This window comes from Excalfactoria chinensis, chromosome 7 (genome assembly GCF_039878825.1).
Source record: "Excalfactoria chinensis isolate bCotChi1 chromosome 7, bCotChi1.hap2, whole genome shotgun sequence".
Classification (NCBI taxonomy): domain Eukaryota; kingdom Metazoa; phylum Chordata; class Aves; order Galliformes; family Phasianidae; genus Excalfactoria; species Excalfactoria chinensis.
This window is the reverse complement of record NC_092831.1, coordinates 30,757,772-30,770,329: the sequence shown is the minus strand read 5'-3', so window position 1 is coordinate 30,770,329 and position 12,558 is coordinate 30,757,772. Positions and strand designations below refer to the sequence as shown.

The window sequence follows — 12,558 nt, the reverse complement described above, 5'->3', positions numbered from 1 at the left end:
ACGGATGCAGAACGCTTATGAGTGCGGCTATGGGAAATGACATGGAGATGACTCTGGTCCTGCTAACCAGGTCCTCTTGAAACTAATTAAAGCTGCGGAAGGTAGCTACCCGCAGCCTGACCCAACGACATCGAATGTGTATGGGGAAAAGGCATCTTTAAAATCACGCTGCCCCTTTAGGATGTGCTACCTTGAAGTATGCAGTACTGCATTATACAAAACAGCAGATGGGGTTTAGGTTACCATATGAGAACTGTTGATCACTGCTTGAACCTCCAATTGATCACCTGAGGCAAGCACCTAGTCAGCCCTGGGAGCACAGGTGAAGGTAATTCAGCTGTGCTACAGGAAGGGGTGGAGCCTAGCTGCACCTCTCCTAGACTCCATTTAAGGGCTGACTGTCACTGGGGAAGGATGTTTCTCTGGAGGCTGCTTCTTCGAGGAGTCTCATTGTGAGCTTTCAACCTTGGTGAGTATTTCCATTTATTATTGACTTCCTTTATGTTACGATAATCCTACTTAACCAAACACCTGTTTAACTTCTTGTTACTTATTGATCATACAGTAGCTTACATTGGCCACTTTTATTTATTTATGATGACATTATTTAGATGACACTAAATTGGCTGGGAGTGTGGATCTGCCTGGGGGTAGTAAGGCCCTACAGAGGGATCTGGACAGGCTGGAGAGCTGGGCTGAAGCCAATGGAATGAGGTTTAACAAGACCAAATGCCGAGTCCTGCACTTCGGCCACAACAACCCCAGGCAGCGCTATAGGCTTGGGGCGGAGTGGCTGGAGGACTGTGTGGAGGAAATGGACCTGGGGGTACTGATTGATGCACGGCTGAACATGAGCCGACAGTGTGCCCGGGTGGCCAAGAAGGCCAACGGCATCCTGGCTTGTATCAAGAATGGTGTGCTGAGCAGGACTAAGGAAGTCATCCTGCCCCTGTACTCAGCATTGGTGAGGCCTCACCTCGAGTACTGTGTCCAGTTTTGGGCACCTCAGCACAAGAAAGATATGGAGGTACTGGAGCAGGTCCAGAGAAGGGCAACGAGGCTCGTGAAGGGCTTGGAGAATCAGCCCTATGAGGAGAGGCTAAGGAAGCTGGGGCTGTTTAGCCTGAGGAAGAGGAGACTGAGGGGAGACCTTATTGCCGTCTTCCAGTACCTGAAAGGTTCTTACAGTGAGAGTGGGGCAGGTCTCTTCTCACTAGTGACAAGTGACAGGACGAGGGGAAATGGCCTCAAGTTGCGCCAGGGCAAGTTTAGGTTGGATATTAGGAAGAACTTCTTTACAGAAAGGGTGGTTAGGTACTGGAATGGGCTCCCCAGGGAGGTGGTTGAATCGCCATCCCTGGATGTGTTTAAGAGCCGTTTGGATGTGGTACTCAGGGATATGATTTAGCAGAGGTTGGTTTTTTTTTGGGTTTTTTTTTTTTGTTTTTTTTTTTTGTTTTTTTTTTTTTTGTTTTTTTTTTTTTTCTTAGAGATGGGGTACTGGTTAGGCTGCGGTTGGACTTGATGATCTTCAAGGTCTTTTCCAACCTGGATAATTCTATGATTCTATGATTCTATGATTTATTTGTTTTTGTTGCCTGTGTGTAAGAGTGAAAAGCTAAGCAGCATCTAGCTTGCCAGTGCTGCACCTCGCTTGCCTTAACCTGCTGGGGTATCCTCCTTATTCTCTGCATGGAAATGGTGCAGAAAGAAGTAAACTAAACAACACTCCATAGCACAGTATCACACCAAAGATTGTCTCTGATGCTGAGGGCTTAGTGGAGCGAGTAGCAAAGTTCTCTGGTCAGACAGATGTGTTTAGCAATCAGGAACAGACTTTTATCTATGTAGTTATAGGCTTGCTATTCGCTATTGTCTGTTGCAACACTTGACATAATAATAAGTCTCAAAGCTCTGTTTCTTTAGCCCACTTTTTAGCCCTGCCCAACTCATGAAGCAAGTTTCCCCTGCTCAAGGCTCGGCTTTGCACACGAGTTCACCTGCAAACCGGGGGATGGCAGCTCATAAAAGAAGGCCTGGAAAAGCCTTGGTGCTTTTTGAGTAAACAAGGTAATTTGCAGCTTGACATTTTAGCCGTGTCCTATGCAGATGACTTTCTGCTTATTCAATATTTCTGAATAAACACCCTTAATGGCTGTGCAGTAATAAATAGGGTATTAATACTAGGAGCCAGGAGCTGATTTAACCTTTTTTTTTATTTGTCTCCTAACCTCAGCGGGGGCTCTGAAAAATAAGCACCTTTTTATATAAAGGATTTAACAACTTATTAATAGCTGAAAATTATGATGGTTAAGAACTGAAGCCAGCCAGCGTATAGCAGGTCCTGTTCAGCTCTCCCTTACAGGGCTACCGTGAGCAGCCCCAGGATCCTTGTCTTGATCACAGGAGACAGCCCTGGGACGTGCACCCAGAGTCCGATGGTCTTAATCCTTTTCATGCCTTCTTGCCCCATCACTGCTGCTCATCATAAAGAGTAACTCAGGTTGACACGGTTTCTACCGGAGATGGGAGCTACTGAATTATCGAAGCACAAACCTAAGTACTCCCTTTTAAAGGATAACTGATCTACTAAAAGCAAGTATTGTTTTGGGCATGCCATGTTGGATTTATAACGCTTCGCTTTGCATTGCGCTGTTATCTCCCGCGATGTCATTTGGACGAGACGAAGCACCATGACACAACATGACAGCTACCGTGGCAATGAGGGAGAGATGCTGGCTGCATTCCAGCTCCGTGGAGGCTCACCCCAGGGAGGAGGGGGGACAGGAGTGGTGATGTGTCTACAGGTGGGAAGTTACACGAGTCTCCCCGGTTTCCTGCAGGAAACAGATAGCCTAAATTCATCTGCTGTTCACACAATTAATGTTCCATTTGCTTGCATAACAGGTTATTTCATTATCTTCCTCTTCCAAACAACCTGATTACAAGAGAGGAAAAGCTTTGCCATCAGCTTTTTTGACAGTTCGGAGGAACGTGCCAGGTAAAGGTGGATTCTTCATCAGCAAAATCCTGACTGTAATTCCCAATTACCCCTTGCAAATACTCCCCTCTGTTGGGGAGAGGCATCGCCCTGAGCCAAGTCCCGCACAGCAATGCAGGGACACGCTGCCCCTCCAAGAAGGTGGCTTAGGCCAGTGTTTCATGAGAAATTCCTCAAAATGATAATCACGGGAAAGATGGTTGTAATAAAGAGTGGGGATCTGTCTTGGGACCAGACAACAGTGTCCTGGGCTGCATAGGGAGAGGGAAAGATCCAGGGGCACCTTCTAGTACTTGAAAGGGGTTTAAAAGCAGGAGTCAGACCAACTTTTTACACAGTCTGATAGGGCAAGGGGTCTTAGAGATGGTGATCTTAGAGAAAGCAAATCTAAGGTAAATGTTAGGAAGAGATTCTTTACTCAGGAGATGGTCAGGTGCTGGCACAAGCTGCCCAGGGAAACTATGGATGCCACGTCCAGGCTGAATAGGGTGCTGGGCAGCCTGAGCTGATGGGTGGCAACATACCAACCCAAGCCATTCCTTGATTTTATGATTCTATGATCAAAATGCTGAATCCTCGAAGATCAAATGGCTCAGCCAACTTGACAGCCCTGTTAAAAAATGCACCGTGTAATCGGATCTGACAGCTGCCGTCAAAACCACAGGCCAGAATGCCGTGGCTGGCCGGAAGAGGCACCGTTTAGGGGCCATCTCATCGCTTCTGACACAGCACCACATCTCTCACGGTGCATCCCATGGGTGGGAGGCACCAAGAGGCACCTCTCGAGCCACGGGTCGCCCAAAGAGTTGCCCGTAGTGCGGGCTGAGGGGCCTTGCTGCTAAGATAGCGATACTGTCCATGGATGTGCTTTGCTGGGGCGGGGGAAAAACTATACAGATGTATATCGTGCCGGCTACCTTGCTGCAGATTTCCCCGTGGCGCACAGAGTACGAGTGCGGGACGAACTTCGGGCGCTTTCAGAAACTTCAGAGAAATCTCGGGAGAGCAGCGGGAGCCAGGAAAGAGGCTACGCAATTCCGCGGTGTCTCTCGCCACCTACCGACGACGAGCTATGGGACTCGAGCCCGGCCGCGGGACCGGACCGCCCCGGGAAGCTCTCCGCCGCCCAGGGCGGGCCGGCACCGGGGTCGGGCTCCTCCCGCAGCCCTTAAGAGCGGCGGCCGCGGGCGGCGGCTCTTACCGGGGCAGCCATGGGGGAGGCGGCGGGGGGCAGCGCGGTGCCGCCGCCGGCGGAGGCTGCGGGCGGAGGGCAGCAGGTGAACGCCCTGACCGTGCTGGCCCTGCTGGAGAAGCTGGTGTCCATGCTGGAGTCGGTGGAAGGGCAGCAGCGGCAGATGGAGCAGAGGCAGCGGGGGCTGGAAGGGGCGGTGAAGGGCATCCAGGGGGACCTGGGCAAGCTGTGCCGCAGCCACGGGGCTACGGGGGCGGCGGTGGAGAAGCTGCTGGAGAAGTCGCAGAAGGTGTGCGCGCACACCCGCGCCGTGCGAGAGCGGCTCGAGAGGCAGTGCGCGCAGGTTCGGCGTTTGGAACAGCACCACGCGCAGCTCCTGCGCAGGGAACGCTTTAAAGTGCTCATCTTCCAGGTGAGGACGAGCCGCGCAGCGCCGCCTGCTCCGGGCGCGCAACGGGATGGGGCCCGCTTTGCTGCCGCTGGCGGGCGTGGGGAGGGAGGGAGCCCCAGTGCAGTCGGCCTGCAGGAAGGGCCCGTTGTGACTCCCGGCAAGCTCGGGGAAAGGTCCCTTTTTTGTGCACTTCGCAAACTTAGGGAAAGAGCCCCGCCCTGTTAACTTTTAGCACGAGTCCCCTTTTGCCAACTCTTAGCGAACGCAGGAACAGGAGCTGGTCCCCCAGCTCTTAACGAAATTGAGAAAGGCCCCACGACCCCTCTTGCAAAACCTTCAGAAAGAGCCTCCTTTTGCAGTCAGCAAGCTCAGAGAAAGAGCCCATTTTGCAAACTCGGAGCACGATCGTGTATTACTAACTCACGGCTAACTTGGCACACGGATCCCTTGTTTTCCAGAGTTTTAGCAAACTCGGGCACGGAGCCCCTTTGGTGAACTCTTAGCAAACTTTGCGAAAGTTCCCGATTTGCTGCCGTTTGGCCAGCTTGGGGAAAGAGCCCCTGACCACCGCCCTTCATCTGCCTGCAAGAGCAGGGCAGAGGTGCAGCCCCTGCCCCGCTCCCACCCCGTCAGAGAGGAGCTAAAAATGCAGCGAAACCTCCCGGGAGCCCATCCAGTGATAGCAGAGGTTTGCATATTTTCCCCTTTTTAAGCAATGGGCTGGACAGAACGTGGCGTGAGCTTTAGCTAAACACAGGATGGGAGTTTTACATCTGGAAAGAAAAAAGAAAACAAGGAAGGGGGAGGAGAGGGGCAGAGGAAGGAGGGGTGAAAAGAGACCTACACAATGTACCAGAGATGGAGAGCAGATGTGGGGTTACAGCACGGGTGTGTCACAGCTCCGTACAGCGAGTTTGTTGGCTGCATATTATGGCGTCAGTTGTTTGCTCTGTTCCTTGGACGGTTGATTCCTGTTTAAAAAAACAAAACAAACCCCTAATTTTGACAAAGTTGGCAGGTCTGGCCTGCGCCCAGCCACGTCCTCACAGAGAGGAAGCCCCCTCTGCTCTGCTTATTGTTCACCCTAATGACAGCGTGTGTGGCGTGGCCCGGAGAGGAGGGGCCGTTGTAGTTTCCACCCCAGAAGGAATGTGGAAATGATTCCAGGAAGAGCTAAATGGAAAGATTGCTGGGCTTCTCCGAGGGCTTTGGGAGCTGTCTCTGGGAGTCAGAGCATGGCCATCTCCTGTTAGCTGAGAATGGGCACCTCCGGGCCCACATCTTGACTGCATCCCAAGGGGAGGGTGTGCTTTACTTGAGCAGGGTAAGGAGATGTCGTGGCACATATTACAAGGTATACAGTGTATTCCTTCAGGATACCCAACTTTTAGCATTTTTAAAAGGCAAAGCACATAGAGTGATGACAGATGTATGCGTGCTGTGCACGTGGGACCCCGTTGCTACCACCACTGTGGGCTTTGGGTGAAAGAAACAACACCAGGAGGCATTTGGAGGACCAAGCAGCGTCCTGATGGCTTGCTTCCTGCCACTAAGCAGCTCTGCAAAGTTAGGGACTGCTTATTTGCTTACTTTCACTACAGTCAGAGTCCTTCCTTAACACTGTGTCCTATAATGCAGCCTCTATCACAAGGATGTCACTGACCATGTTCTGGTGGGGAGGGAACATCACTGACCTACAGTGGGTGCAGAACACAGGCCTTAAGCAAGGCAGGCAGCCGTTCAGATGATGAAGGCAATGACTGGGGTGCTCCCGGGTGTGCCCGGGGCTCCGAGATGGGATTTTCCACTGGGAGGATGAGGCCAAGCAGGAAAGCGAAAGCTTGCCAGGAGCACTCCCTGAGGGAGGGGCTGGGGCTAGGGGAGAGCAGCCAAAGTGGGGTAATTGGAGGGAGGGAAAAGAGAGCGGAAGGCTGGCTGGGTTTCTGCTTTTCCAGAGAATAACAATACTAGGAAGGAGAAGTCAGCGAGGCCATATTGATGCCAGATTTCTTTAAAAACAAAGGTAAAGCTGGTAGGGTGGGACTTCTCTTCGGTCTGGGGAGACTTCTTTTCAACTCAAATTGAAAACAGACTTGACGCAGCACCTTTCTTATTGGGACCTTCTTTTCCAGCTTAGGGAGGAGCTTGGAATGACTATCAAAACAGAACTTTCCTCTCCCCAGACAGTCTGCATTGCTCTTAGTTTGAATATATTTGCTGTAATTGGTAGCATATTTTGATGGCACCGTATCCAAGTGTTTGGGGATGCTGAAGTTATTACAAATGACACAGCAATTTAGCAAAACACTGAAATCACTGTTTCAAAAATCCTTGTTAAGCTTTGGCATTGTTATTTTGTGCTTGCCACATGACTGGGTTTTTGGTGGCGGTTCGGTGGGCTGTTTTACTTTTAGCTGTAGAAGCAGAATTCAGGATGAAAAAGGCCCGTGTTTAACTTGCCAGTAAAACGTCGTGTTTCCTGGTGAATGGGTTAGGTACCGTGTGACAAAGTTATAGCCTGGGGCTGAGCACCCTGAGACTCAAACCCATTTCAGATGCTGCTCTCGATGAATGCTTCATCCCCAGATGAGTGCTGTCATTTGGGAGGTTCAAGATGGGTATTAGGCAGAGCTTCTGCTCTGAAAGAGTTGTCAAGCACTGGAACAGGCTGCCCAGGAATGTGGTGGAGTCACTGTCCCTGGCAGTCTTCAAGAAATGTGTGGATATGGTACAAGGGACATGATTTAATGGACAATATCGGTGGTAGTCAGACGGCTGGACTAGATGAACTAGGAGGTCTTTTCTGACTAACTGTAATGATTCCCTGATTCCATATTGGTTACTCTTATGTTGATTAAGGACAGGAATGTCTCGTGTGGCCCATGGGACTTGGTCCAGCTAGGGCAGCAGGATGGGGCAGCCGAGCCGCAGACACCATAGCCTGTACAGGACGTGCAGACGGGCAGCCAGACACGTCCTCCTCCCTCAGCTCCGGCCCCTTTGGGACAAGCTGGTCCGAAGAGCATGGGTGGGAAGGAGGTGGAGGTGGAGCTCTGGTTGCTTTTAGTAGCGTTACTCATGTTCTGAGTGAACTACCTATTTGCAGAGCAAAACAAGCTTTAGGCTAGCAATCATGTAGGCATTATAGCAACACCTAGCAGCACGAGCTGCTGTAGGCACAGAAAAATGCCACCTTCCCTTCTTGAGGGCCTCTTTCCACACGCAATGCGGGGAATGCAGTGAAAATTTGAAGCAAAGCACTTCCCCGCTGCAGCATCAGGCACGCATCCACCTGCTCCCTCGGGCTTCAGTCACGTGCTGCTCACCGTGGCTGCCGTAGTCTTTCTCACCATATGCTGCATATGGAATGATGACCTATGGGTGGTTCTCAAGAAGAACTGGTCACAGCCAGAGGAAGGCAGTGCTTTAGGCTTTGCTGATACTCCCGGCGTTAGCAGCAGCTCACATGCGGAGAACTGGTACCCTTCTTTTCAGCTCCATGAGGAGAAATAGAATTCAGGGTCACGAAGCTACATACAAACTGGCATCAGAACATGCAAGTGCTGATTTTGGACTCAGATCTAGATTATAAAAGAGGTATCACTCCTTTCTTAGAAGTTTAGCTTAGATCAAGAGGATAACATAAAAAGTTCCACATTTTTGTGTTCCTATCCTCTCGTGGAAAATAGCTATGCAGTTCGTAACTATCTGCATTTTTAAGTGTATTGTTCTCATCATCCTAAATGAAATACCAGACAGCTCAGATGTTTATCAGAAGAGAATAAGGATGTCACGTGGAAACGTTAGGCCTCAAAGTTAACAGCGGCTCGCTTGCAGTGCCGTACCTGAAATGGGAAAGGCTGTTGCAGCACAGAGAATTCCTGCGGCACCGCTTCTGCCTTTCCAAAGCCTTCTAAATCATTTGTTTTTATTTACATTTCAGTGATTCCCATCATCCTAAGGCCTTCTACACTTGTGATATAGGAGAGCACGCTACTCACATTTTTCAAGCAGAGTAAGAGGTGACCAGAGGCCGGTGTTTGCGAGGCCATACCGGAAGCTTAGACAGAGACATGATTTCTCAACTGCCGGTACTCTCTGACTGCCAGAGACCACTTTGCTTTTAATTGAATCATTGGCTCGTTGGTACAAGGAGAATGGTTTGTTTGGGTTTTATTAATTGGTTTTTAGAAAACAAGGATAATTTGACCGTTTCCCTTCTGCCATGCCAGCCACCTCTGGGACTAAGCCCTCTGTGCTCAGCTTGTGTGCCTCTCCTTTCCCAGAGTCACACGTCAAAAGTTATGGCCTACCCGTACTTGTTGAAATTGGTTTTCTGTGCCATCGAGGAGCTCACAGCTGAACGCTGAATTGTTTAAAACTGTAAGCGATTACCTAGATTTGCAAAGAATGCGCAAGATGAGTAAATTAAACTTCACTCCCCTAATTCCTGAAAGTAATATTCAGATCACTGTGATCATAGAAAGGAGAAGAATAAATAGTGGGTCATGCTGTAAGTTCAGTGTCAGCCAAGAAGCTTCACTGCTTCTTGTTTCTAGTTGAGGACGAGGCCCGCACAGGCGATCCATCTGCAGCAAGGCCCCTGTAGCCACGATATCTCCCCTTCTTCTCAGGGATGGGTGTACAGCCTCACAGCCGAGCTGCTTAAAAACAGAAACTAATTTAAATGACAAGTAATGGAATTACCATTCTGTGTACATTCCAAGTCATTCTGAAAGAGAAATCTTACAGTTGACAGCTCATTAGTCTTAAACTGCGACAGATAACGGTTCGGTGGACTTTGAGTGGCTTGTTACTGGTTAAATACGCTGAAACAACAAGAAATGTTCAGTGTCCTTTGTGTCACTGTTGGAATTTACAAAAAACAAAAAACAAACAACAACAAATTAATTGTTCAGGGTTGTGGTTTATTTATTAAGTCTGTGAACTATGAAACTCAAATATTGTCAATTCTTTCAGGAGGAAAATGAGATCCCTGCCAGCGTTTTTGCAAAGGAGCCCATTCCCAGCATCACAGAAGGAAAGGAAGAGCCCATGGATGAGAACAAAACGCTGGAAGAAACCTTGCATACGGTGGAATTGTCTTCGGAGGATGACATACATCCTGAAGATGATGCAGGTGACAGTGCAGACGAGAAAGCAGAAGAGTCCAGAGCTGAGAAAATTAAAAGGACCGGCCTCAAGAAGGTCGACAGCCTCAAGAAAGCGTTCTCCCGCCAAAACATCGAGAAGAAGATGAACAAGATCAGCACGAAGATCGTCTCACCTGAACGGAGAGAAAAGATTAAGAAATCCCTTACAGTGCACCATCAGAAATCGTCCTCTTCCAAGAGTTCGCCTTTCAAAGTTCCGCTCGGGTTCAACGTGAAGAAATCCCGTGAAGGAGAAAGCCCCGCCGAAGCCGAAGACAGACCAGCAGATACAGCGAGCACCGACCGGGCCGAGAACGAGGAGATGTCATTCGCCGACATGCACTCAGAGATGACCCCCACCACGTCTCTGGCTGAGGAGAGCAAAGCGGTCATTGATTCTTTGGAGAAGGAAGCCAGGATGGAAGCCGCTGCCACGACAAACAACAGCATTGAGCTGTCCATCGTTGAGGATGATGAAGAGTATGGGATGCCTCTCGAAGACTCCGAACAGAAACTGTATGATGAAAGGAGCAAACCGGTCAGCGGGGAAATGGAAGAATCTGATGAAGAAACAACCCGAGCAGCTGTTCTGCAGATAGACCAAACGGCCTAAGTCAGAGCCGTCCTTCAGCTTCCACGTGCTTTTTGCCTAGGTGAAAGACTGGTTTCTGCTACACATGTGGTAGTGGCGTTTAAGTTTCTTCCGGCCTTCTCTCTGCAATGATAATTTACAGCACCATATTGGAACGCAGAGGGAACACAGCCAACAACTCGGGCTGCAGCACGCTCCAATTTTTAGGCCAGTCCTCTGGTATTCATTAACGTAGAGAAACCGTCAGCTGGCATAAGAGACTAATGAGAAAAAAGAATATGTCTGGCAGGAGCAAGCTGCTCGGCTGGCTTTCTTCTAGGTAGGTCAGAGAAATGCAGGGAGAGTCATCAAAGCCCCGTTATACTTCTGTTTGCCTCTCTCAGAGTATTTAGCACTGTGAGTAAATTGGTATGTAAGTTTGGAAATACCAATGAGAGACCTTGAGCGTGGTTTCTTTGCTATGCTCTGTGAACGCTGGCGGCCTCCGCAGCTGCATACCCATGCAGCTGGTGTGGAGCTTTGCTCCCTGATGTTGCAAGGCCAGAAGAGCATAAGAGTACATAGCAAAAACGAAACGTTTGCTCCGTCAGCCTCTACAGGCTCAGGATTTTTGCTAGCGGTCTTTCACTTAGGAGAAATGACCGTGTTTATGTGGAAATGAAAAGATGAATTTCAACCTACCTGAGTTACAGAAATACATTAGTGACAGGCGTGAATGTGTAATCGGCTGCTGTACCTTTAATGGTTGGGAATAGTTAAAAGAAGAAGAGAGAGTTTGATGGAAACAACAGAAACACAGAGATAGTCTGAAGTATGAAATGCTATGAAATGTTAAGGCAAAAGGGGAGGGGGCAGGGAGCAAAAATAAAAGCCCACTATATCACATCTATACTTCCAGCTTAAGGAATATATACTCAGATAACACTGATTAATTAATTCTTAATCCTTGTAACAATATGCTATTAAACTTTGCACCTGCATGACTTTGTATCTCAGAGTATTTTGGAAATAGTATAATTTATCTTCCTACAGATTATTTCATATATAGAGTTATATCTACACAAAACAGATAATTACAGGGATGTAAGGGCAACGCTTCAAAAAGGTGAAAATGCTTTTTTAGGCACGTCTTGAAGGAAAACCGCATTAGGGACCGAATAGGAGGACAGGCATGAGTGTACATAGGAACGAGTCTGCGAAGGCACGAGGTTTGATTCTCTGCTAATAACGTAGCTCAAGATCACCTCCATGCTCTCAAAATCGGATAGCTAATTGTTTCAGAATTTGTGGAAAACATTTGTCTCCAGAGGAGCCCGTTCTCTGTAAACATTCATTTCTGTCACTTCACAAAGGTAAAGGTGTGGCGAAGACAGGGAAGCACGGCACCCGCAACAGCTGCCTTACATCCTTGTTTGTTTATGCAGTGGGTTATCTTTTTATATATATACAAAAGTGATTCTACCAATGCTTAACATTGTACTAAAAACGGTTGCTTCTTTCAACTTGTACTTAGAATCATCAGTTACGGGGGAAATAAAAGCTACAGCAAAAATGCCATTGTGACATGCTTAGCAGATACTGCTCCGTGGGGGTGGCGTCTGCGACCGGTAAATCACACTGGAAATCAGTCGTTAAGAGCTTACTGCAGGCAAGTACCGTTAGAAATTAAGCTCTGATGTATACAGCATCACAGAGGAGATACTGTTTGTAATAACTCATGTGGCTTCATTTGTATTTTGTATTAACTACGGTGGATTTTTGATGTTTTTACTTGTAACTAACAATAAAAATGACAAATAAAAGCATAACGTGAAACACAGCTCTTTCAGTCTGTGGGAGAAGCGGCGTGAGAAGCCGGCGGATTAAATGTAAAGGTCAGGCATTTTTGGGTGCATTGGTGTCCCCTGCTTTTTTTCTTCAGCATCCACTGACATTCAGTGATGAGATACCGGTGTTCAGGCTGTGTTTTCAGACCCCATTCAATCTCAAACATTACTGAATACAGCCAGGCAGTACCCCAAAACCTGCCAGCTCCACATACACTGTTTATCAGATCACTTTAAATAGCCCTGAAAGTGTATCTATATTAAACTGCCCGAGCCCCTTCCAGGCACACCTGGCCTGTCTGCTCTGTTAACCTGCGTAGCACAAACTGTCAGTCACAGCCAGAAGTCATCACAGAGCACCTGGTGGGAAGGGAGGGCTAACCCAAGGGAGCACAGGTGTAAG

At 48.6% G+C, this 12,558-nt stretch overlaps 1 protein-coding gene and 1 long non-coding RNA gene across 2 annotated transcripts; both read left to right on the top strand.

The window, feature by feature from the left end:
* The first annotated feature begins 417 nt into the window (after window positions 1–417).
* On the top strand, window positions 418–2,763 carry LOC140254519 (uncharacterized). The gene is made up of 3 exons (XR_011904246.1): window positions 418–469; window positions 1,927–2,070; window positions 2,366–2,763. It is a non-coding gene; the product is annotated as an uncharacterized lncRNA (long non-coding RNA).
* A 1,374-nt stretch (window positions 2,764–4,137) lies between these two features.
* Window positions 4,138–12,148, top strand: CAVIN2 (caveolae associated protein 2). Its single transcript, XM_072342379.1, has 2 exons — window positions 4,138–4,605; window positions 9,565–12,148. The coding sequence occupies exons 1-2, from the start codon at window positions 4,213–4,215 to the stop codon at window positions 10,348–10,350; spliced, it is 1,179 nt and encodes a 392-aa protein (XP_072198480.1). The 5' UTR covers window positions 4,138–4,212; the 3' UTR covers window positions 10,351–12,148.
* The last annotated feature ends 410 nt before the right edge of the window (window positions 12,149–12,558 follow it).

Coding starts and splice junctions, on each gene's coding strand:
- CAVIN2 (XM_072342379.1), top strand. CDS start 4,213: ATGGGGGAGGCGGCGGGGGGCAGCGCGGTGCCGCCGCCGGCGGAGGCT. Junction 4,606..9,564: donor TTAAAGTGCTCATCTTCCAG/GTGAGGACGAGC, acceptor CAATTCTTTCAG/GAGGAAAATGAGATCCCTGC.